At 34.9% G+C, this 23,592-nt stretch overlaps 1 protein-coding gene across 4 annotated transcripts in view; it reads right to left on the minus strand.

The window, feature by feature from the left end:
- SCN2A (sodium voltage-gated channel alpha subunit 2) overlaps positions 1-23,592 on the minus strand; it is a 57,379-nt gene that overhangs the window by 26,411 nt on the left and 7,376 nt on the right. For 2 of the 4 annotated variants that reach the window (XM_085227751.1, XM_085227754.1), the window contains exons 4-17: positions 23,100-23,187; positions 21,383-21,511; positions 20,599-20,690; positions 19,437-19,709; positions 16,971-17,034; positions 16,279-16,420; positions 15,246-15,452; positions 12,862-13,149; positions 9,413-9,793; positions 8,378-8,510; positions 7,562-7,800; positions 6,465-6,638; positions 4,452-4,808; positions 2,387-2,866 (exon numbers count right to left, since the gene is read on the minus strand). In XM_085227751.1, the coding sequence (XP_085083877.1) occupies positions 2,387-2,866; positions 4,452-4,808; positions 6,465-6,638; positions 7,562-7,800; positions 8,378-8,510; positions 9,413-9,793; positions 12,862-13,149; positions 15,246-15,452; positions 16,279-16,420; positions 16,971-17,034; positions 19,437-19,709; positions 20,599-20,690; positions 21,383-21,511; positions 23,100-23,187 (3,047 nt within the window). The remainder of the gene's footprint in view (positions 1-2,386; positions 2,867-4,451; positions 4,809-6,464; positions 6,639-7,561; positions 7,801-8,377; positions 8,511-9,412; positions 9,794-12,861; positions 13,150-15,245; positions 15,453-16,278; positions 16,421-16,970; positions 17,035-19,436; positions 19,710-20,598; positions 20,691-21,382; positions 21,512-23,099; positions 23,188-23,592) is intronic. The other 2 variants (XM_085227752.1, XM_019617148.2) reach the window with 2 other exon arrangements.

The following is a 23,592-nucleotide window of genomic DNA, read 5'->3' on the forward strand; positions in this document are numbered from 1 at the left end:
ATTTCAGCATCAAAATAATTTAATAATCACTAATGAAAATGTTTAAAGTACTTCTTCCTGTTATTGGACTGACAGAGAGCATTTAAATTAGTGCAATTCAACTACATTTCCAAATTACTTTTCACAGAGAAGTAGTCAATTAAAAATTATCAGAGCTATAATTCATTTTGATAACATTTCAGCTAATATGTACATAGCTTCAGAACCTTAAAAAAAAAAGAACAAGCGCAGGGAAAGCATTACAGCACACCTTAAATCATGGTTTACTAATACCAGGATGTGGGCAGGAGACCAAAGAAGTGAGGAGAGGAGAGTTTAGAGCAATGTTTTCCTGAGTGCATGCTTCTGATCCTACCAGGACTTAGCAGTTAACATTTCAATACTATACCTGTTAGAAAATTTTCTTTCAGTGCCATTCATGCAGTAATATCATCTGAAGTGTCACTGTCAGTTACAATATATCTGCAAAATAAACTAACAATATCTTCTTCATACTTTCCTACTGCAGTATTTAGAATGTTCTTTCATTAACGTCGTAGGCTGCCAGCTCTGTTGAAATGGATTGAAATACTACACTAATACTAACTTTACAGACAACTGCAGAACACAGACTAATATTTGTTACTCCACTAAGATAGCAATAAATATTTCTTCTTGTGATGAAGAAATCCAAAGTATTACATTTCCTGAAATTTAACTTATGGTCCTTTATTCCCAAGCTTTCAGTACATCCTCTGGGTATTACTAGTTGTTAAGCAATGAAAAGACTGAAAACGATAGATCTACTTGAAGATGATAAGAAGGACAAAAAAGAACAAACCCAGAAGGTAAAGGCCTGTGACAAAAAACTACATGATTTACAAGAGAGGAAAATAACCTGTGCCATTATTATGACATGCAAACATAATAGGAAATCTCACTGTCAGATAGAATTTAATTAGATTAGAAGTGAAATTTGCTGTTCCTTAGTCACCAGTAAAGTTTGAAATGTTAACGATGGAGAAAGGAATGACGGAACAATGTGCTAGCCCTATTTCTCATAAGGTGCCTGAAAAAAGATTCTGTTTCTCATCCTAAGCAAAAGGATAGAATGGAATCAATGATACTAGACTGAAGACCAGGAACTTTTTCCATAATCAACCTCTTCATTACAGAAAATAACTAAAGACCAAGCTAAAAGAATTTCTGTTCTGTTGTACACACAAGGCATGGTTATGAAAAGTAAGATAGGCAGTAATGCAAACAATCTGTAAAAAAATATTTTTGAAAGAATAATAAAGGATTGTCTGAAGAGAGACAAAAAAATATGACTAAATGTGTGATGCAGACAGTGCAAGAAAGAATCTTGGGGTAAGAATTAATAGAATCTTATCCATATTCATATCCTTGCATTCAAGTGTGAAGAAATCTGTTATGAACATCTTTTTGTTTGTTTATGTCTATATCACAGCATGCAGTACTGTTCAAAAATGCCCATGCTAATCCTGAATGAACTAGCATTAGTATTGAGCACAGCACAGACTAACTATACTTGAGGTGGTGTGCCTCCACCATACACAACTGCACAGAGCACTGGGTTAAAATGGTAATGAAAGCTCTGACATCCTCTGCTACTCACTAAATGTTAGCTTAGAGTCATCCATTTGGCACCATGTTGTGCCAGAGGTGCCTTTTATTATTTTCACAGTAGGTAACAGATGCAAACATGTTAAAGTTTAAAAAATGACTGTGAGTAGCTATGTGAAAGGATATTGCACTGAGAAATACAGCTTTATAACTTTTCAATGCAAGGACATCACTTCTTCAGCAGTTCAGCTACTATCAGATGGTTATTAGTAATACATATGAAATTATCTAATGATGCCAGTCCAGTGTAGCAATATGATGTATCCAAATGGGTTGGCTTTTTTTTTTGTTTGTTTTTGTTTATTTGTTTGTTTTTATTGTATCAAAAAGGTAAAAAGCATCAGAACAAACTATGAATTCGATAGGAAACTCTCTAGAAAGCAGGAAGAAGCAAATAACTATACTGATTAAGTAAATATGGAGAAACTTGCACAACACTTTCCAACATTTTGTAAGACTTCCGTTATCCAAAGCTATTAAATTGGTGCATTTTCTTCTTAGTGAATAAATACAATAAAATAGAGGGAAATAGAAAATATTATTAAAAATATATATCTTACACAGCTTGATTTTTAAGTTAAATACAATACTGTACTATCATCTCATTCAAAATTTGCAATCTTACATCAGTTTATCTCAAATACATTTACAAGTTTTCATACTCTGGCATACAGTAATTAAATATAGATTTTTATTCAACACCAGTAATTTTAGGAAATTAAAATGAATCAGAGAATTTTTAAGATGGAAGTAGTCTTACCTCTTTGCTTTCTTCCAGGTCTGACTCGCTGCTAAACTCCTCTGTATTTAAATTTTCAAAATCAGATTCCCCAACAGCAATTGGTACTGTCACAGTGAGACTTGGGTTGTTTATGAAGGACATGTAATCACTTTCATCAACAACATATTTTTCCACGCTGCTGCCTATGCCACTGGTAGTTCCATTCCCTTCTTTAAGGTAGGCAAGGTTTTTACCTATTTCTACTATTGTGTGGTTGGAAATACAGCTGTCTTTTTTGTTGTTTAGGTCTTCAAGAGGTTTGATTTCATCTAAAACTTTCTGCTTTCTAACAAAGGCTTTTTGGATGAATTCACGCACTTTTCTCTTCACAAAATCTATGCCCTTCTGAATCCTTGCCACAGCGATCTGGAGATTGTTCATTTCATTATCATCATCTGTAGCTGCAAGGTTGTCTGAGCTAAAGGAGCTCAGGAGCAAGGCCAGAAACAGGTTGAGTACCTGAAAGACAGTGAGGATATAATATTTTGGATCTCTTATTTTTAAGTTATAAAATAATTTGACTAAGCATTATTTGATATGACATAAATTTTATATCACAACAAACACTTTATCCAACCCACATTCTTGCTACTCTTCTCTCTGATATTTTTTTTATAACTTGCTGAAAATATTTTTAAATTACATATCTTGACCAATATATGTGAAAATTTAACTCCTGACTTTCTCCTTTCTACACCACAAGTCTTGCACGTCTGCTCTCTAAAATGCCATAAGGAAAAAGGATATAACATGATGTAGTATGCAAGAGATGCAAGTCATTTCTTCAGTGGTGTTCACAGACAAGGGGAATGCAGGCAGACTCCAGTCTTCTACAGTTCAGAAGACCATAATTTCAGTTTGCTAAATTCAGAATACAACAATATATATATTTGTCCTGAATACTTGTATCATACCATTTTTGTTTTGTGCCAGAAACTAGCTACAAGGTAAAGAATCCTTAGATGTGATATACCTTGGTTTTAGGAAGCTTTTTCATACTGACATTACATGATACAAACACAGCAGATGAATTTGGGCTATATATAATTATGTTAGCATAAGTGAAAACTTCACTAAAAACGATAGTTACAAATATTTATCAATTATTTCTATTCAATTTTGTTGTATGTTTAGAAGGTATGCCATAGGAGTCTCAAATTAGTCTGGTTAAACTCGATAATTTGGCATCTCTGTGAAAAAGCATATTTATAAAATTTAAGACATATTTATAACTTTTTTTGCATGGTATCAAAGAGAGAAGTGATGTTACTCAATAAGAAAATACTACAATTAGGAATAACTATGGCAAGCTGCTTTTTACTCAAAACCAGTATGACATTTAATGATGAAATACTAGTGTGGAAATGTTGGGTAGGAAAAATGAAATGTAAGTATATTCTGAAGGGTTAAAAACTAGCAAGGCAGAAGTGCTGCAGAAATAGGCATATAGAGTGCATCAGGAAAGCAATACTGGTACTGAAACGTTTTATGTTATTTGGGGATATATAATGAGGAATATTATGTGTAAGACATGGAATATAACTATCCCGTATTATTCAATATTTGTGTCTCTAGAATGCTGTTTGGGAGTAATTAAAAGGCCAGCAGTGAAAGAAATAAGTAGTTTAGAAGTCATTAATTATGAGAAAAAATGGAACAGCCACATTATTTTGATTCAGAAACAAGACTGAAATTGGAAAAAGCCGTTCAGCAATATAAATGTTATCATGACCAACTATTTCCCATAACTATTTGAGACTAGGCAGTTTAATTGGCTGCAATGGTGGTATAACTTGGATTTTTTTTTAGGCATTTTAATGGAAATATCTTATTAAAATAATTCAGCTATGATCTTATTAAAGAGGTTACAAAAAAAAAAAAAACACCCATTTTTCATGGCTTATAAAGGTATACTTGAGCTTGGCTTTGAAAAAGGGCAAATGAATCACATGATTTCTTTAAGAGTCTTCATTTCTGATTTGTAAACTACAAGAAGCAGGAAATGCATTCTTACATGTTTTAAAAACTCCTACTGATTACATACCACTAGGTTTCCAATCACCATGACCATCATGAAGACAGTAAGGCACATGGTTTGGCCTGCAACCTCCATGCAGTCCCACATCGTTTCTATCCATTCTCCACACAGCACTCGGAATACAATCAAGAAAGAGTGGAAGAAGTCATGCATGTGCCAGCGTGGAAGTTCGCAGTCACTAGAGATCTTGCAGACACATTCCTTGTAGCTTTTCCCAAACAGCTGCATCCCAACCACAGCAAAAATGAACACAATGATGGCCAGCACCAGGGTCAAATTGCCCAAAGCCCCCACTGAGTTGCCAATAATCTTAATCAGCATATTTAGAGTTGGCCAAGATTTTGCCAACTTGAAAACTCGAAGCTGCAAAACAGAAGAACAGTATACAATTATTCACACCATTAACTGTAATTAATCATTGCTATACATTTCATATTCTAGTTATGATGTGTTTAAAGCATGTCTCATGCCATTTCTATAAACTTTAGTTACAAAATTTATCTTACCGGTTCTTTGTATAGTACTAAACACTGGTTTACCAGATTCAACTCACGAGAAACCAAATAATACTGCCTCTATGCTCATTTCACTGCAATTCTTACAAAGTCTTTAATTCAGACTTTGCTTCCTTGAATGATCGTAGAGATCTACAAACAAATTGAACTTGGACAAATTGAACAAAATAGTCTTTCTGTTAATTCAGTGGAAATATTGCTAAAAATAAATCAATGCATGTGAGTTGTGATCAGTTTATAAGATTATAACTACTTAGGCATTTCCAAATCTCTTTCTTCTTAGTTGTCAGAGAGATGGAAGAAATGGTTTTCCTAGAAAGATAAACAAGCTAGAGTTTTTAATGATGGGCACAGAAGTTCCTTGCAAGAATCTCTCACCACTTTTCTGTCATGGAAAATAAACACCACATGTGTCGAAGTTTGTCAATCAATATTGAAAAAAAGTGGACAAAAGTAAATGTTATATCAAAGTGCAACTTGAAACAGAACAAAAAGGAATGCAAATTGGAAAGAAATAGCATATATTCAGACAATCAAAGGAATCCAAATATAAATCGTATTTAATGGAATAAGGCATAAGTAATACATAGAGGAAAATACAGAATTCCATTACTGAGTGAGAAGTCAACCCATATAGATACTAGATTTTAGGAAAATACAATATAATGATTACAGAGAACCAGAAAGTGGATGAATTTAAGCCTCATGTTTTTTAAAGGGAATTTATTTAAAATGTTTCAGGCTTGCTCTATGTAAGGCAGGAGCTGATGACTAGGAACTTCAGTTTCATTTCTCTTACTGTGCATGTCTTTTTAAAAGAGTACTTGAACATTAAATTGTCTGCTAGCCTAGTCTTCAGCAAGACCAAGGCTTTTGAAGTTCCCATTCATGACAGAGTTATCTAATAACTGACAGAGATAATGGAGAAAGATAGAGGCTTTGGAACAGAAAATCTGCTACACGGTAGAGACACCTGGGGAGAAGATGATGAAGAAGAGGGAAGGAAGGTTGCTACTGATGAAAAGTCCCTATCCAAAGAAAAATCTTAACAGTACTTTCTAATCATGCAAGCAAAGTGGTAATGGAAGTTTATCAGCTAAAATTGTCAATAAACTTTTATTAATTAATCAGTTATTTACTAAGTGTTTTACTTATCTTCAGTTACAGGTACTGAGGGTCTATGCCTCTTGCATTCTTTATTCCCTCATCTATATTAAAAAAAAGACTCTAAAAGACTATTTAAAAAGGTAATTCTTAAAGCACGCTCACTGCAAACAGAATTGATTTTTACAATATCTTGAAGAAGAAACAGACATTATTGAGGTAATATATGAAACTTGACATGATAGATACTTGCCATCTAGTGGGTATGCAATTCAGTATTTTATAAGTTCTTACACAGGGAACTTCTGATTCAGACAAATATATAATGTACAACTGAAAAATGAAAAACATAACTGCATGAATATAAAAATATAACATAGATATTAATTAGAATATTTACCAATCGGAATGATCGAAGGACAGATAATCCTTCTACATTTGCAAGGCCAAGTTCCATTAAACTAAGACTCACAATAAAACCATCAAAAATATTCCAGCCCTCTTGGAAATAATAATAAGGATCCATGGCAATTATCTTGAGAAACATTTCTGCTGTGAAAATTCCAGTAAACACCTGCAAGGAAAATACAGTTTCTTACTCCATTTTAATAAGAAATTATTATTATTTTTTAAATGTAACAGCATCAACTTTTTTTAAGTTATATCCTCAGTAAGCAATCCATGGTGGATCTGAATACTTTCTCTATATTCCCACACATTAGGTTAGGAATTAAATTCAGATTTAAGCTCACATATGCAGTTTCTATTTATCTCACAAGGAAGAGATAAATAGGATGCTTCCTATCCATGTGTGTGCTAATAGGCACACATAAATAGTGATATATCGTATCACTTCTGATTTTAGTACTCCAATTTTCTCTTCAGATCTCATCTTTGCTCTTAGGACAACTTTTTTCTTCTAGGGATAAAAATAAGTTTATAAGCCGAAAAAAAAAAAAGTTAAGAAAAAAAGTAACATTGAGCAGAACTATTCTTCTTCAGGATAGCCTGCAAATAGCACTGTCATACTTTTTCACCATCTCCTGTTATGTCACAATAAATATTCTGTGCTCACTGGATCTTTCCTCTCTACATCCCCTTTAACATCTAAGACACCAGGAGGAACAAGTAAGATGCAGAACAGGTGTGGGAACAGATCTGAAGGTTACTTCCACTTATAAGTATCCATTCAAGAGAAAACATTAGATTAATTTCTACAACTATCTTCCATGAGGGAACCTGAAGGATTTAAAAATGAAAATGCATTTTGACTTAATAAATTTTCTGCAAAGGAGAATTAAACTTCATACAACACGAATGGAGAAATACACAAATGTCAACAGAGAAGCATTCAGCACAGCTTAAATATAAATCCAACCATTCCAAGCCTTTTAAATATTTAGTCAGCATTTTCTTTTAAACATATGTACATAGATAACACAAATATCATTTAAGAAAAATATACTTGACATACATGGTACATCACGGAAGACTTACAAGGTTTCCTACTGAAAGGACACCACTAAACTGTTCCGTCATTGGATAGTGCTCCATGGCCATGAACAGAGTGTTTAGAACAATGCAGATAGTAATGGCCAGATCAACAAAGGGGTCCATCACAATCAAATTTACAATATGTTTGACTTTCAGCCAGGGAGTGCAGCAGTCCCAAATCAAGCAAGTGTTAGCAAATTTATACCAGCATGGTGGGCATTTCTGTCTTGATTCCTCAAGTTCTAGAGAGAAAAAGGTAAATAACATTTTAACATATTTCTCATAAAATTTCCGTATTCTGTTAGTATAACCTGGGTATTTCCATTAGGCCTTTGCTATTTCCGAGTTATTTTTGATAGACTGTATTGATGTAACAGTCAAGGCTAATGTCCAGTCAAAAAAAAATCCAACACTTTACCAATTGTAATAATCTGTCCCATTATATTTTACACAGAGTAGAGAAAGAAAGAATACTAAATATTCACTATATAGAATGACCATTCACAAACAAATGCTGCATACGATGTAAAGTAGACACTTGTCTTAGGAATCTAGTTGTATAGAATGAATAAAATATTTCAAATTTTACTTCTAAAGGATAAACACTTAAAAAGAACCTACATTTAGGATTGCTTTTCCAAATATATCAGTCATACAGAAAAAAAAAAGACAAAACTCAACAGCTCCAGGCACAAATCTCACCTTGTCTGTAATTTTAGGCCCACTAAGCTCCATTAAAAAAAAAAAAAACACTACTAATTAGTGTGTTGTGAATTTACTAGCATTTGCACTGCAATACACAAATTCTATTTCACATACCTTCCATTGTGTTTGTAAGCATGCTGGCTATACTCATTGCTCGCTGCCTTGCACTAGGATCTGTTAGGTAGTCCATAGGAACATGGTAAGAACTAGACCTTCTTTTTCTTAAGTCAGTTTCTGTAGTTGTGCCCTGAAAATAAAACATTGATAAACTAGACTATCAAATGTTCACTTCATAAGAATAACACTGTAAATCATTATAAAGATATAATGGTTTTAAACACTCTGATGATCTGCCTGATGCTCCATTTATGTTACGATTTTGCAAGAGAATGATGTGTACATAACTCACTAAATAGTCAAATAGTCAGATATGTCAGTAGGACTGCTCTTTTGTGAAGGTGTTTTTAAGTATTTTGCTGAATTGGGAATGAAACATTAGAAGAGATTCAAGAAGTTTGTAAACTACAAAGAGTTTCATAATGCTTGTCAATGAGTTCAACCATAAATATCTTTCTCATTATGCAATAAAGTAACTATAAGAGCACAAAGAATGAGTGTATTTTTGTAAGATAACTCATGTTATTTTCTAACACGTATTTTCAAACAATAAGAGAAAAATATTCATTAATGTTGTCAACACAAAAAAAAAATCACTAAAAAAATTAACCATTTGATAGGAATTCTAGCTCATGTAAGTTGTCTTATCATATAGTATTATATCAAAAATATAACATATGGTCAACAGAAGGTTAAATACTCATTTAATATATTCCATTAAGTAATTTTTTTATAATTCTTTTTTCATTTTGATGTATTGGTTGATATACAAATACAGAACTTCTTCAGTTACCATAGTGAACCAAGTTATTTAATGGCTTACTGTTAATTCCCAGTGACCTAACATACATTTACACATATCTAGTTAACAAGAGCTAGCCAGCTTCAGTTTCTGCTTCCACTTTGAACTGGAATATATGAAAGGAGCATGGACAAAATGGGAATTATTTCCAAGTTACTAGGTTTTGCAGAAACAGTAGTTGATTATACAGGGAGAGGACATCATGCCTGAGCTATTGCAGACTTCCTTACATTGCTAGCAGTGGTTGCTTTATCAATCATCACCTCTGGCAGAAGCTGTCCAGTAGGTGACGTCAGAGCTGGAGGCCCACCGACTAAAGAAACTACTCCATTACAATCCACAGTGCTGTGCATCTTCCCGTTTACTGGAAGAGGAGGTACCGTCCTGGATGACCTACTGGCCTGACTAATGTTACTGTTGCGCCGTTCACCATGTCTATGAGGAACAAAGAGAGAATCTCTTCTGCTCTCATTGTCTTCAAAAGTGCTGTGCTCATCATCAGCAAAGTCATTTTCAGATCCTACATCCTTTGCTCGACCTCTGAAGCTGAAAAGACTTGTTCTGCTGTTGCGCCTTGGGGAAAATAGGGAGCCACGAATGCTCAGCAAAGACTGTAGGCAAATAAAAACAGTGATTATCAGATGAAAATTCTTTTAGATGTAATGATTTCTTACAGGGAAAAACACAGTGCTAATATGTCTTAAAGGGTAAGATAATCTACAAAGAAATGAACTAGTACAACACCCCCTTAATACACTCCCTTTTGGGTATTAAACAAAGAGCACATAAGTGACAGACATAGACCAGTTATTTTACTACATTGTCTATATGACATCAACTGGTTTAATTAGATTAAAAGAAACTGGTTGACAGAATTGCTTCTTCTGCCATTATGCCTGTTTTATTATCAACTGTTTATAGATTGTATAAGCACATCTAGCCACTATTTATCCCTGGCTGGGACTAGTCTGACAGGTTGAATAAAGTTTTTTGTAAATTTCCATTGAGTCAGTCTGCAAACAGACATAGCTCCCAAATACTGCCCAGTTTAAAAAAACATACATATTTTTGCAAGTACTTGTCAAGTAGTTCACAATATGGTTTTTATTTCTTTTTGAAAGTGTTAGCTATCCTGAATGTGCAAAGATGCGTATGTAATTTTGCATGAGTATCTTCACTAGTCTTCATCATTTTACTCCTGTGAGCAAATGTTCTGCTATGGGTGGATCTTCTCAGGATCAGTCAAAATAAAGATCTAATCTTGCAATTATGCATGTGCTTAACTTTAATTCATGTCAGTGATTCTCCTGACTTGAACGATTTGGCTTTATCATCTGACTTCACCCAGAACCTCTATGAACAGCAGAGCTGGTACATAACAAAGCGATGTCTTTGATTCTCTTTTGCAACTTATTTTTATGGATCCAAGCCCATTGTTCCAGGCATTGCAAAATGCAGAACAAAAAGGCACTCTCCTATCTAAGTATAACACAACAGATGGATACAAAAAGAGAGGGAATATGAGTAGGCAAAATTGATGAGTATGATAAACAGTGGTCTTAGCTCACCTGAAGTCACTTCCCTGTCAAGCTTTCTGTAGGCAGCATGGTAAAAGAGAGTTTTAAAGAGGGATTTGAGGAAAGCAATTAAGTGTTCTGTGGAAATTCATGGGAACTTCTTCCAAGCATGAGGGGCAGCATACCAGAAAGAGGTCAAAGAAACTCATTTGAAAATTTAACAGGTTATGGATGCTCTCATGGGTCAGTTAAAGTTGGGACTTGATTTGCTTACTGTAAGTCAAAGTAGGTTGGGAAGAGCTTTAAGCACAGTATGTTTTGCAGTATTGAAAACATCTATAGGTCGATATGTTAACTGGAAGATTAGGTAATAACAGTAAGATACCTTTGTGCTCTTTGCGACAATATTCTTGATGAATGCAGCATTAATAGGGACATGGAAATAAGTCTAAGTTAAAAATAGTTTGCAGTTGTGGGTCTAGAGCAGAATTGGGGAAAAAAAGGAGATAAAGAAGGGAACTTGTGGAACAGGGCCTTGTGGAAATCCCTTAGGAAACTGTCAAAGTGGTAAAAAGATCTTCTAAAGCACAACTAAACCAGAACTGAGAGGAGACAAAATAATTAATGTTAGGAAGACTAAGTTTTCAAGAAAACATAATGGTCAGTCACACTGAAGGAAAGTGAAATGTCAAGGAAGATGTTAAAGATATAATATAAACTTGCATTTTGTCTAGGAAAAGGTTATTAAAAACTGCGGTGAGTTGAATTTCTTTTGAGTGTGGTAGCTAGAATCCACAGTGGAAAGGAACTAGGATTGGAAAACCAGAGGGGAGGGGATCACTAGACTATCATACTACACAGTTGTATATGAACTTTGAGATGAAAAAGCAAGAGAAGGAAATTGGAATGAGGTATGCTTCATTTCGTAATAGATGGATGAACTGAACTGCAGGTGAATAAGGCTGCAGTTTGAATGAAGACATGAGTAAGAATATGCACCTAAGGGATCAGATGAGACATCAACATGAAGTGAAATTTTGTATATGGAATAGAATGAATCATGAATTAAATTCAGCAATGAAATCTTGACAGTGGTTAGTCAGACAGTTAACACCATAAAACAGTGGCAGACCAAGAAAAAAAAAGTGGAAGCACTGCTATGAAAAAAGTATGTTAGGAGGGAAGAGGAAGGAGGAGTTAACTTGGTAGAAATGACAGTCTAGAAACATTACACTCCCACCACAGTCTGATCAAAAGAGGAAAGTCCTTAATAAGAGTACAACAGATGAAGAGGTTTGAGCTTCTGTGAGAATGGGAGCTGGAGAAAATGATACATGCGAAGGGCATGAATGCACGTAACTTTTTAAAGTGATGAAATAGCTTTCTGGAGAGAGGACTAGAAGAGGATAAAAAAGGAAGGAAGGAATTTAGTAATAGTGGCTAAAAAGAGGAGGATAGCAATTCATAAAGATCAGGGAGAATCAAGAAGGTAGGGTTAAAAGGAAGAGTTGAGGCATAAGTTACACAAAGGGGAAGAGAAAGGACAGAATGGATGTGAGATTGAGATCTGAGTTGCTGAGGGGACAGTCTGAAGTGGGCAAATGAAGAGAAGCTCCTGAAAAGTTTAGAAAGTATGACATAATAAAGCTATCAAAAAAATAAGTATCTGGATGGAAAATGCAGATGGTACTCTTCTTGAGTCACTGGTGTATAAATGTAGGAGAACAAATGCAAGGACACAGTGCCACAGATATTTCCACCTTTAGGATAATACAATTAAAGGTTTCAATTAATTTGCCAAATTTCACATGAATGTTTATGTTAATTCTACTGGTTTTTACACCCTAAATTTAGCACAGTTACAACCGAAAACATGAAATTCCTTTTTTGAAGCCACTGTTCATGCTATCTTGATGAGCATATTTTCATTAACAAAATTAGCAAATACAACTCATTCTAATTAATACATATTATTTTGATTTTTTCACAGATAAATTCAAGAAAATCCCTCTAATTCATACAGTTTCATCTTTGATTGCATGTATTAACTTGGTCAGGTTTTTAAGATTAAGTGAATCACCTTGCAAGAATTGACCAAACTACAATATAGGCATTTGTTTCTATGATGAGTAGACATTTAAGAGGTAATAATACCATGGTACCTGGTGTGGGGAAGAGAATCTCTTTTCATATGTCAGCCTATTCCCCTCAATGGAAAATCGGAAGCCTTTTCTTTTGATGCTGTCCTCTGATTCGGATTTGCGAAATTCTTCCTCATCCTTCTCACCTTCAGCTTGTTCTTTTTGCTTTTTTTTCTTTCTTCTATTCCTCCTTTCTTTAGCACTCTTTGAACTCAGTTTGGATGCCTCAGAAGAACTTTCAGAGAATCCACCTATTCCACCTACTCCACTATAATCTCTTGAGTCAGCTGCTGCAGCTGCTGCTGCTGCCTGTATGTACAAATAAGCACATATGCAATTTACAACATTTATACAAATACACATACTCACTATTTAAAATTTATTGCTATTTATTGATATTCCTAAAAAAATAATGAACATTAAGTAAAAGCACTGATCCCATTTCATTGAAACCAGTTTATTATAAGAAGTAAAATTTGAGAAATACTACAGGAACTATAATTTTCCCCCATCTCCATTTCCGTTTTCAAAATCACAGAATGGCTGAGGTTGGAAGGGACCTCTTGAGGTCATCTTGTCAAACTCTGAAGTAGGCTACCCAGGATTATATACAGACAGCTTCTGTTTATCTTCAAGTTATCTCCAAGTAAGCAGATTCCACAACATCTCCAGGCAACTTGTTCAATCATTTGTTCACTGTCATGATAAATGAAATAATTTCTATCTCCAATTTGAAATTTTACCTTAATGGTTCTTTTTTGTCACTAGTTATCATAGAATGATAGAATCATAGACTCCTTAAGAGTTGGAAGGCACCTCTGAAGAAGGCCATCTAGTTCAACTTCTCTGCAGTGAACAGGGACACCACAGCTACATCAGGCTGTCCAGGGCCTTATCCAGCCTCACCTTGAAAGTCTCCAGGGAAAGTCTCCAGGGCAACCTGTTCCACTGCCTCACCACCCTCACTGTAAAAGATTTTTTCCCTATATCTAACCTATATCTACCCTCTTCGAGCTTGAAACCATTTCCCCTTGTCATATCACCACAGACCCAGCTGAAGAGTCTGTCCCCTTCTTTCCTTTAGCTCCTTCAGTATCCTTAGACACTGAAAGGCTTCTATCAAGTCACCTCAGAGCCTTCTCCAGGCAAATGAGCCCCAGCTCTCAGCCTGTCCTCATAGGAGAGGTATTCCATTCTGTGGATCATTTTTGTGGCTCTTCTCTGGATGTGCTCCAACAGGTTAACATCTCTCCTGTACTAAGGACTCCATATCTGGACACAGTACTCCAGGTGAGGTCTCGCCAGCACGGAGTAGAGGAGCAGGATCACCTCCCTTGCCCTGGCTATGCTTCTTTTGATGCAGCCTAGGATATAGTTGGCTTTCTGAGCTGAGAGGGTACATTGCTGGCTCATGTCTGGTTTCCCATCCACCAGTACATCGGGTCTTTTGCAGCAGAGGTGCACTCAGTCCTTTCATCCCCCAGCTTGTATTGGTACTGCGGGTTGCCTCAACCCAGGTGCAGGCTCTTGCATTTGGATTTGTTGACCCTCATGAGGTTCACTTGAGCCCACTGCTCAAGCTTGTATAGGCCCCTCAGGATAGCATCCCATCCCTCTTGTGTGTCATCTGCATCCTGCAGCTTGGTGATGTTTGAGGGCTGTGTGGAGAGCAGTTATCAGAGAAGACCAAGGCATAAAAGTTGTGAAGTACCTCAGCCTTCTCCTTGTCTGTTGTTACCAGATTGCCTGTGTCACTCACTAGGGGCGTATGCCCTCCAGACCTTTTCTTTTCTGGTTGAGGTACCTGTAGAAGCCTTTCTTCTTCTTTCTGGCATCTTTTGTCAAGTTCAGTCCAAGTTGGGCCTTGGCTTTCATGACCCCATCCTTACACAACCTTGCAGCTTCCTTAATTCTTCCCACGGTACTTTTCCCTTTTTCCATTGCCTGTGCATTTTCTTCTGGCTCTTCAGATTGACCAGCAGGTCCCAGTTCAGCCATGCCAGTCTCTTGCCTTCCTTTCCTGACTTGCTCCATCTGTGGATGGAGAGCTCTTGTACACTGAGGAACGTCTCCTTGAAGATCTGTGAGCTCTGCTTCGCCCCTTGCCCATGAGGACAGTTTCCCAAGGTGTTTTGTTGACTATCTCCCTGAAGAGCTGGAATTTTGCTTTTCTAAAGTTTAGCTTTCCAATTTTACTTTTTGCCTGTTTCATGTCACTCCGGAGCGTGAACTCAACTACTGCATGGTCACTACAGCCCGGAAGTTCAAGTTTATTCAAGACCACAGAAAAAGTGATATATAAGATAGGAGGTAATATTTGGGAGTGGGTGACTGAAACTATTCTCATATGTGAACATCCAATTGCAATCGTGTGTGGAAAAGGCCGTTTTATTTTACAAGGATACCTGAGCTTCTTCCTGTTGCTTTTTCAGTTGTTCCAGCATTTGCTGAAATTCTGCTTCTTTCTGTTCTGCTTCTTCCATGGTTGCTTGATTTTGTTCTTCATAGGCCATGGCAACCACAGCCAGGATCAAATTAATCAGGTAGAAAGAGCCCAGGAAAATGACCAAAACAAAAAATATCATGTATGTTTTCCCAGCAGCACGCAGTGTCTGGGAAAAAAGAGATAATAAAGATTTTAGAAGACTTTTACACACTGTTAGATAATCTGGTAGCATCTATCGTATAGATTAGAAATACATTGTAAAATTTCTCCGTTTTATCACAAGATGATTATGTTAATTTTTCCACGTACAACTAGTTAATATTACATCGTAGCTATATGTGCAAAAATCCAAGTTTTGTGTCTGTTATGGTACAGCTGACTATGATTCAGTAGTATAAATAATAAAGAAATAATTATTAAAATAATTAAGAACTTCTACTAATGAAAATCTCTTATAGGAGTTGCTGCCTCCATTATATCTTTTTATTATAGCCTTTAAACCTTTAAGCTACTTTAACAGTAATGGGGCTGCTAGCCAGTATCTTACCTTCTTGTCTAATCAGATCCAAACTACAGTGCCACAAAGACAATGCAGTATACAATATGACATCCTGCACAATATCACAGTCCTTTAGGTTAAGGATGTGTGTATTTTAGGGACAAGATGTAACCTTCTCAAAGACAACATATTTCTACTAGACTGCAAATCAATTTAGCTACCATCTATCTGCAGCATGTTTGGGCAAGAAGCATTAACAAGTTCATTTACTTATTTGTGAAAAGAAACAATAATTCTTAAAAATTATTTCTTATTATGTATGGAGAAGAACACAGAAATCTAAGGCCCCTATTGTTTTAGATAACTTGCATATATGAAATAAAAGATGATTTGTGTCCCAAAGATCTCAGGTACATGTGAATGAAAAGAACTATGCAAATACTATGTAGCAATGGTATTGGTGATGGTGCTGTTTATTTTAATAAGTCCTCACCAGCTGGTAAAGATTCTCCCAAAAGTCCTGAGTCATCAATCGAAACAGTGACAAGAATGCCCAACTGAATGTATCAAAACTTGTGTAGCCATAGTTGGGGTTTCTACCAGCTTTCACACATATATATCCTTCTGGACATTGACTACAAAAGAAGAGGAAATGCTATTTTTAACAACTACTCTAGATTACGATATGCTATAAAAATCACAAAATTGTTCAGGAGTACCTGTTGCAAATGAAATTTTTAACAAGTAAAACTTTATTCTACATACCTAAGATAAAAAATCCTAGTGGTGTTCAATTTTTAATTTCATTTCCTACTGATATTTCATTGCTATAATAATATAGCTAATAGTAATCTATCCTTCCCCACAATTTTTCTTATCAACACGTCTCCATCAGCACAAGAGAAGATTGCCATCTAGCACAGCTAATAGTAAATTGTCAGCCAGCTGGCAGTAACTTTTATGCACACAGTATTCATGAGATTACCTTTACAAAATTAGTCTGAGATGCTGAAGAAATTGCCTGTGTAAACTCAAATCACATAAATGGTTACATTTAGGTATAGTTTCATATTCCAAAATGTTGGTAATTTGAAACTCTATGGTACAGCTGATACTTTAGTTAGCCACCTGACCAATTCTAAGTAGCTTTCCTTCTTGACACACAATGAAAAATGATTTTCTTACCCTGCATCTGAGCTATTGCCACACAGCAGAGCATCATTTTGTCCTTCCAAGAAGTAGAAATGATCTGTTTTTAAAAAAAAGAAAAAAGATTATGAAAAAGACCTAGGGAATTTGAGCTATGACTAAAACTTTTACACTTTAAAGAAATAAGCAGAGCTAACAGTTTAATTGTGATATATGATGATCAGAAAAGAAGGAAAAAAAAAAAGAAGAAAAAAAAAAGGGAAGTACTGATTTGACAGGAAAATGATGTTTTGCAGAGTCTTAAAGTTGGTCTTTCTTTAGAGAATAGAAAGGCAATTGTACGTGTAATTCTCAGTAGCCTATACAAATGAATAAGATACAGCTATTGGCTTAATAAATTGTATATGTCAGCAAATGAATAAACAAATACCATAAAAGCAAGAAAAACAATGAGGTCAATATCTTGACTTTGTTCATGTAATTTTATATATATATATCACTTAGAGCTACTTCTTATAACTATTAGTTACATACTTGAATATTATTTGAAAAATCATGGAACTTTTTGCAGCGTGAAAGCATTGCACATAACAACATGCACAAGAAATTGTTAACCGGATCTTGACTTGAACAGTGGAGGAGAGATCAAGCTTTTATTGTACATGAAAGATAATATATGTAATTCTGTTACAGAAGTCTGTACTTGAAAACTACATTCTGTTAAACTAACAGAACTACTGAACAGAACATTGCTAACTATCAAAACAGGGTTCAAAATTAATTCAGTGAGATGGAAGACTAAAAAGTCTCTGGAACATCCTTTCTTTCTCTCTCTCCTTCTCCTGCTCCTGCTGTTCTCCTTTCCCACCCTCTCCCACCCTTTCTCTTTTCTGCTGTGATGTAAAAAGGAAAAATCAGTTTGTCGTCAATTGCCTGTTTGAGATTTATATGGCAAAAAAATGGGAATCTCTAGTGGAAATTTTGGGTGGGGTGACATATTAAACTGAAGTTGCCATAATTAGGCATGCTCTCGCTGTTCCCCGGAAAGCAGATGGTTCCTTGAGATTCACCGCCAGCTGGCATGGATTAGCTTAGCTGGCATGAACTATCTCAGGGCTAACACTAAAAAGACAAGCAAGGAATTGCAACCAGTTCCCAAGGACTTTTTCTACTCTACACTACCAGGATATGATGGAGACAGCAAAAAATGTGCCTATTTTAAAGAGAGAGACTGTGCACATCAGTTCTGCATCTGCAGTCTATTCCCTGACATCAGGTAAGAGGCAGTAGGTTTGCAGATATTTAGGTACTCATATAGTTATTCCCTGTGAGAGATTTACTCACACTCATAATGAGTGTAAAAATGCAGACAGGCAATGAGATGGATTTTAAACATTATGTGTGTGTGTAATTCACATTCCTATGTGCCACAGCTCCTCCACTGTTAAGCAAAGGATCCAGATAAACTATCAAATCAGCTCAGCTTAACTGTCAGCCCAGTATTTTAGAAAAAAAAGAAAAGTATATACATATATATCAATTTTTAAATAACAAGATAATGATAAAGAAATAGTCAATACAACTTTATCAAATATATGGCATACATAAAACCATTCCTCTCTTCTCCTTTGCCAACTTACTAACAGGATAATAGCCCCAGAGACAAGTTATACATGACACTTTCTGAAGCAAATAAAGAAGATATGTTCCAGCTTGAATGATCAGAAAATACTTCAAAAATAATTCAGAGGATTTTTTTTTTTTAAGATCGTTAAAGGATCTGTTTTATAGCAAGTTTCATTAGCAACTCAAGGCATGAAATAATACAAAAAAATACATCAAGTATTCTGAAGATATCAAGCTAGGAAAGAAGATGATCAAAATTTAGAATGACTTTTACAACTGACAAGCTGGTCTGAAAGCACTTGGATTTATGTCAACAGAGAAGAAAAGAAAGGAGAGGAAAAGAAAGGAGGGAAAAGAAAAAGGATCTTTTCCAGAGATTTTTAAGGATGGGTGATCATCCAAAATCTTTTTCAAGCCTACATTTCTAAGATACTACTAGCATGCTGAGATGATAAGTATATTAAAAGATTATAAGGTAGTTTATGATACTTTAATCCAAAAGCATTTAGGTGTTAAACTGAGGCTTCCTAACTTTCAGGGATACAGGCATCAGATTCAATATTCATGCCTTTTTCTTCAAAGCTTTAGGATTTACTCCAAAAATCATAATCAGTAGAAGGTTAAATATATATATATATATATACACACATAGGTATCTAGTACAATATTATGTTAAACTACAGTATGATGGTTGCTTTATTTACTATGCCAGGTGTGCTTTTTAAATGAATCTGAGCTGTTAAAACTATGAGTGCTTTTATGCCTTTTGGGTAGGTTACACCATTTTAAATGAAAATATATTCATATGCTTTTGCATCTGTTTCAAATTTTTTCAGAAAAAAAAACAATGAAGTAGTTAATATAATGGATTCTTACTTTTGTCTTCTATGTATTCATCCCAGTTAAATATTGTCATCGTTGTATTAATAAATGTACCGTTTTCACCTATAGAGCTATTAAAGTAGGTAATAACAGTTGTTTCAAAAGTAGAATTGTCTGGAGGCCACTGTAGGCATTTATTCCTCAAGTTGCCCATGAACAGCTGCAGCCCTATTAGTGCAAATACACTCAGACAAAAGACAGTCAGGATCATAACATCCGAAAGCTTCTTCACAGACTGAATTAGGGCTCCCACAATAGTCTTCAAGCCTGCAAAGAGGAAGGATCTTTATTATGATACTAAGCAGATACTACACACATAAAAAAATCATGTGATTTTTTCTGATAAAGATTTCATGCAAAATGATAAATAAATGAGTCTAATGTTTGTGATACAATAGTATCTGTTAAAAGATTGATTACTTGTGAAGATGAATGAAAAGCTGTAAGTTTATGCTTATTTCAGAGTGTACAGAAATAAAAGTAGATGTTACCAAACATATTCTTTATGCCAAAACAAGTGATTTTATTATTCATGCTATACCTCCACCCTACATAGGAAAGTACTGTTTGCTTTTGGCGATGCTTCTTGCCCAAACCTTTCTTACATGAACCATTTAAAATTGTTCTGCATTTATAAACCTGTTATAAAGTTGTAATAAATTCAAATTTTAAAGATAACCTCTGATGATATGAGAGGGCTGATGGTTTGGAGAAGAAAGACATCTTTAAAATAATTCCCCATGCAAGGCCCATGCTATCCTTTTGGAATTTAATTTTTTGTACATGACATTTGAAACTCAGTTAAAGTTGTATATCAAGTGCCTGCAATAAATGAGAACATTTGCATCAATATGAAAGCTTAAAATTAACTTACAGTTAAAACATATAAAGGAAAGCTTGATGTCATAAGATGCAAATCATAAAGGCTGTTTACTGCAAATATCTCATGCAAGTGTTTGTTAAACTCAAAGGCTGACTTTTAAAAAGAAAATGCAGCTAATTAAAAAAAGCAAAAATCAATTTAAATGAAGTTATGTCTTGATTCCTGCTTTTTTATTTTATTAAAAATGTGTAGCAAACAAGGCTTATGCTTCAAAAATGTGAGTATAGCCTCTGTGGAACAACAGTCAGCCTCAGTGTTTAACCTAGCTCTCACCTGGAATGACTGATATTGTTTTCAAAGCTCGGAGAACTCTGAATGTTCTCAACGCTGAGACATTGCCCAGGTCCACAAACTCTGTCACATATCTGTAATAGGGGAGTTCACACACAAACACAATGACAGCACACAAATAACAGTTGGAGAAACGAGGGGCCTAACACCTCACACCAACTACGTCTTACCTGGGATTACAGAAATAGTTTTCAAAGCTCTCAATACTCTGAAAGTTCGAAGAGCTGAAACATTGCCTAGGTTTACAAATTCTGTTACATACCTGTAGGATTAAATCACAGTTACTCAGAATTGAGGCAGATTTTATCCTTATTGCTTGGGTCTTTGATAAAGACCTTTTCACCGTTCACTGTATTTTGCCTGTGTTATAAATGTCCTTCTGATCGTAAAATTAAATTAATTTATCAAAATAAGCCACACTGACTTGTTTTTGAAACCTAATTTTGTCAGCTTCTAGTAGGAAGTCAAAATGATTCCTTTAATTCTGATATGCAGAAAGAAGACAGGATATGAACAGTTCAGGCTGATGGCATTCACAATCCTAACGGGCTGACACACAACGTTGGCCTCTGCAGCACATGCTCAGTTAGAAATACTAAAATGTGTAAAAGAGGTAGAAGAAACATGTTGAAACTGCAGGAAGTCCAGGCTCCAAATGTTCTGGTTGACAAAATATCAGGCAATTTTTAGTCACTAAGTTCATCCTATCTGAAAGATTAAAAAAAAGAACCAACAAAAAACAATCCAAAACAAACAGAAGACTTACGCAAATGTAATGACAGTGAAATCTAGCCAGTTCCATGGGTCTCGAAGAAATGTAAAATCTTCTAAGCAGAAGCCCCTTGCAAGAATTTTAATAAGTGACTCAAAGGTATAAATTCCAGTAAATGTGTATCTGAGGAAAAACGCAAGATAGAGTTTATAGAAACATACTCATGTTATCCCTAAATAGTATGCTCTCTCGTCCCGTTTTCTGCTCTTTCAGTAGCGTAAGAATTTAATAGATATAACCAGCTTTAAACATCTGCAGAATTTCTTCCTTAAAGGAGAAGAATCAAACTATGATTAAAAGACTACATAACAATCCATAAATTGAGTTTCAAATGCTATAATCTATGCAAACGAGTCAGTTGCAAAATTCCCTGTTACTTCATTGGAATATATTTATGTCCAACCTAATTCTATGTTACAAGAAAAAACATATAAAGTCATGATTTCAGAAGTTGCTTCCAGTCTTAATATTAATTTCTTCTGTATTATTTTTATGCTGAAATGTTGTAGAGTACCATGACCTGGCAATGTGTCAAATCTCATCAGCCCTCATTCACTTTGTTAGAGTAGCTGTACCCAGTAGTTCACCCTTAGCATAGTACTGGAACAAAATCAATGTTTCCAGATGCAAAATCCTGTGCAAGACCAATCAAAACTTTTTACAGATTCCAATGAAATTTAGTGCTTTTTTTGACTAAATAAAGTTTGCTGAAACACAAAAAGTATAAATGCTTAGTTCTGGCATTCTGAGTCATTTCAATTTTCTATCTCCAAATGACACTTTTTTGAAATTTAGTTTCATTTCTATTTTTAATGGAAAAGAAGGTAAAACAGATTGTTTCAAGTTAAACTGTTTAAAAGGCTCATACTGGTTTTCAGACGCAATCAACCTGAAACCAATTTTCCTATGGTATTTTTCAGTTCAGTCACTAACAAAAAACTTTTTCCCATAGAACAGGGCACAATATGACATGAATAAATATTCGAGCCAGCTGTATTTATTCATAAATACTATATGCTAGATATCCTGAATACATATATGTTCATACGCAATTCAAAATGAGAATGCCTGCACTGACTTTAATTGTTCTATGATTTCACAGCTGATTACTGAAGATTAAACATGTACTTATCATCTAAATCAGATAGAAGTGAAGTTGCATCAGAAGCATAAGATGTTTCTACATAAAGCATCATAAAGAGCATTATTTTGCACTGCCTTGGAACAGTCACAAAATATACATTTTGTGCATATTGGTGACTGGGGTTGATGCCAGATTGGAATTTTTCTCTTTCTAACTGCTATTTCCTATGGGAGGACTAGCCAATCATTGAGACACTTTTGAAAAAGCTTATTTTTCATTAAAAAAGAAAACATTCAATAACAGATCATCTTTAATGCACCCTTTATCTACACCAGTTCCTGCAATGCATCCACCTTTTTACATAGTTGAAAGACTAGAATCCTGTTCCTACGTTACCCATCTAATACTGCAAACAGAGAATGCAAACTGAACTTTTCTTAATGAAGGAAGTGTTGTAAAATGTACTGATTTAATATTACACAGAAGAAGTTAGCATCTGAATGGGTGTTCAAAACATGTTACAAAGTAGCTGCTGTCAGTAGCTGTTATCCTTATTAGTGTACCATCATTAACAGCAGTTTATTTCAGATGATTGAACATAATTCAAAGAAAATCCATTTCACTTACTCTACATTCTTTGTCCAGTCAGGAGGGTTACTCATGGTCATAAACACACAGTTGGTCAAAATAGTGCACATGATAAGCATGCTGAATAATGTGGGTTAAGAGTTAAGGAATGTAAGCCAGAAAATCTCATTTAAAGAATATCAAACAAGATCCTGGTCTGGCAGATATCCAGTATCAGGAGATATTTATCCCTTCACTGTAATGCTGACACTCAAAAAAAAGCACTGAGCATAGTGCTTTCATAGTCACTTCCATAAAGTTAGGACAATCACACACTAAAAATTAGAAAAATTGAAATATATACATACAGAAAAAAAACAACACCATAGATGGCTTTTCTCTTTTTAAATAATAACGTAAACGTTGAAAGTAGTGGCTTCTAATTTAGTGGAATAACACCAAAAAAGTGTTTTTATTGGATGGATCTAGACAAATACCATCTAGTTCTTGCAAATAAAACAATGAAAGGTACATTTTCTTCACTTCTTTCCTT

The sequence above is a fragment of the Meleagris gallopavo genome, chromosome 7 (genome assembly GCF_905368555.1).
Source record: "Meleagris gallopavo chromosome 7, MGAL_WU_HG_1.1, whole genome shotgun sequence".
NCBI classification, from domain to species: Eukaryota; Metazoa; Chordata; class Aves; order Galliformes; family Phasianidae; genus Meleagris; species Meleagris gallopavo.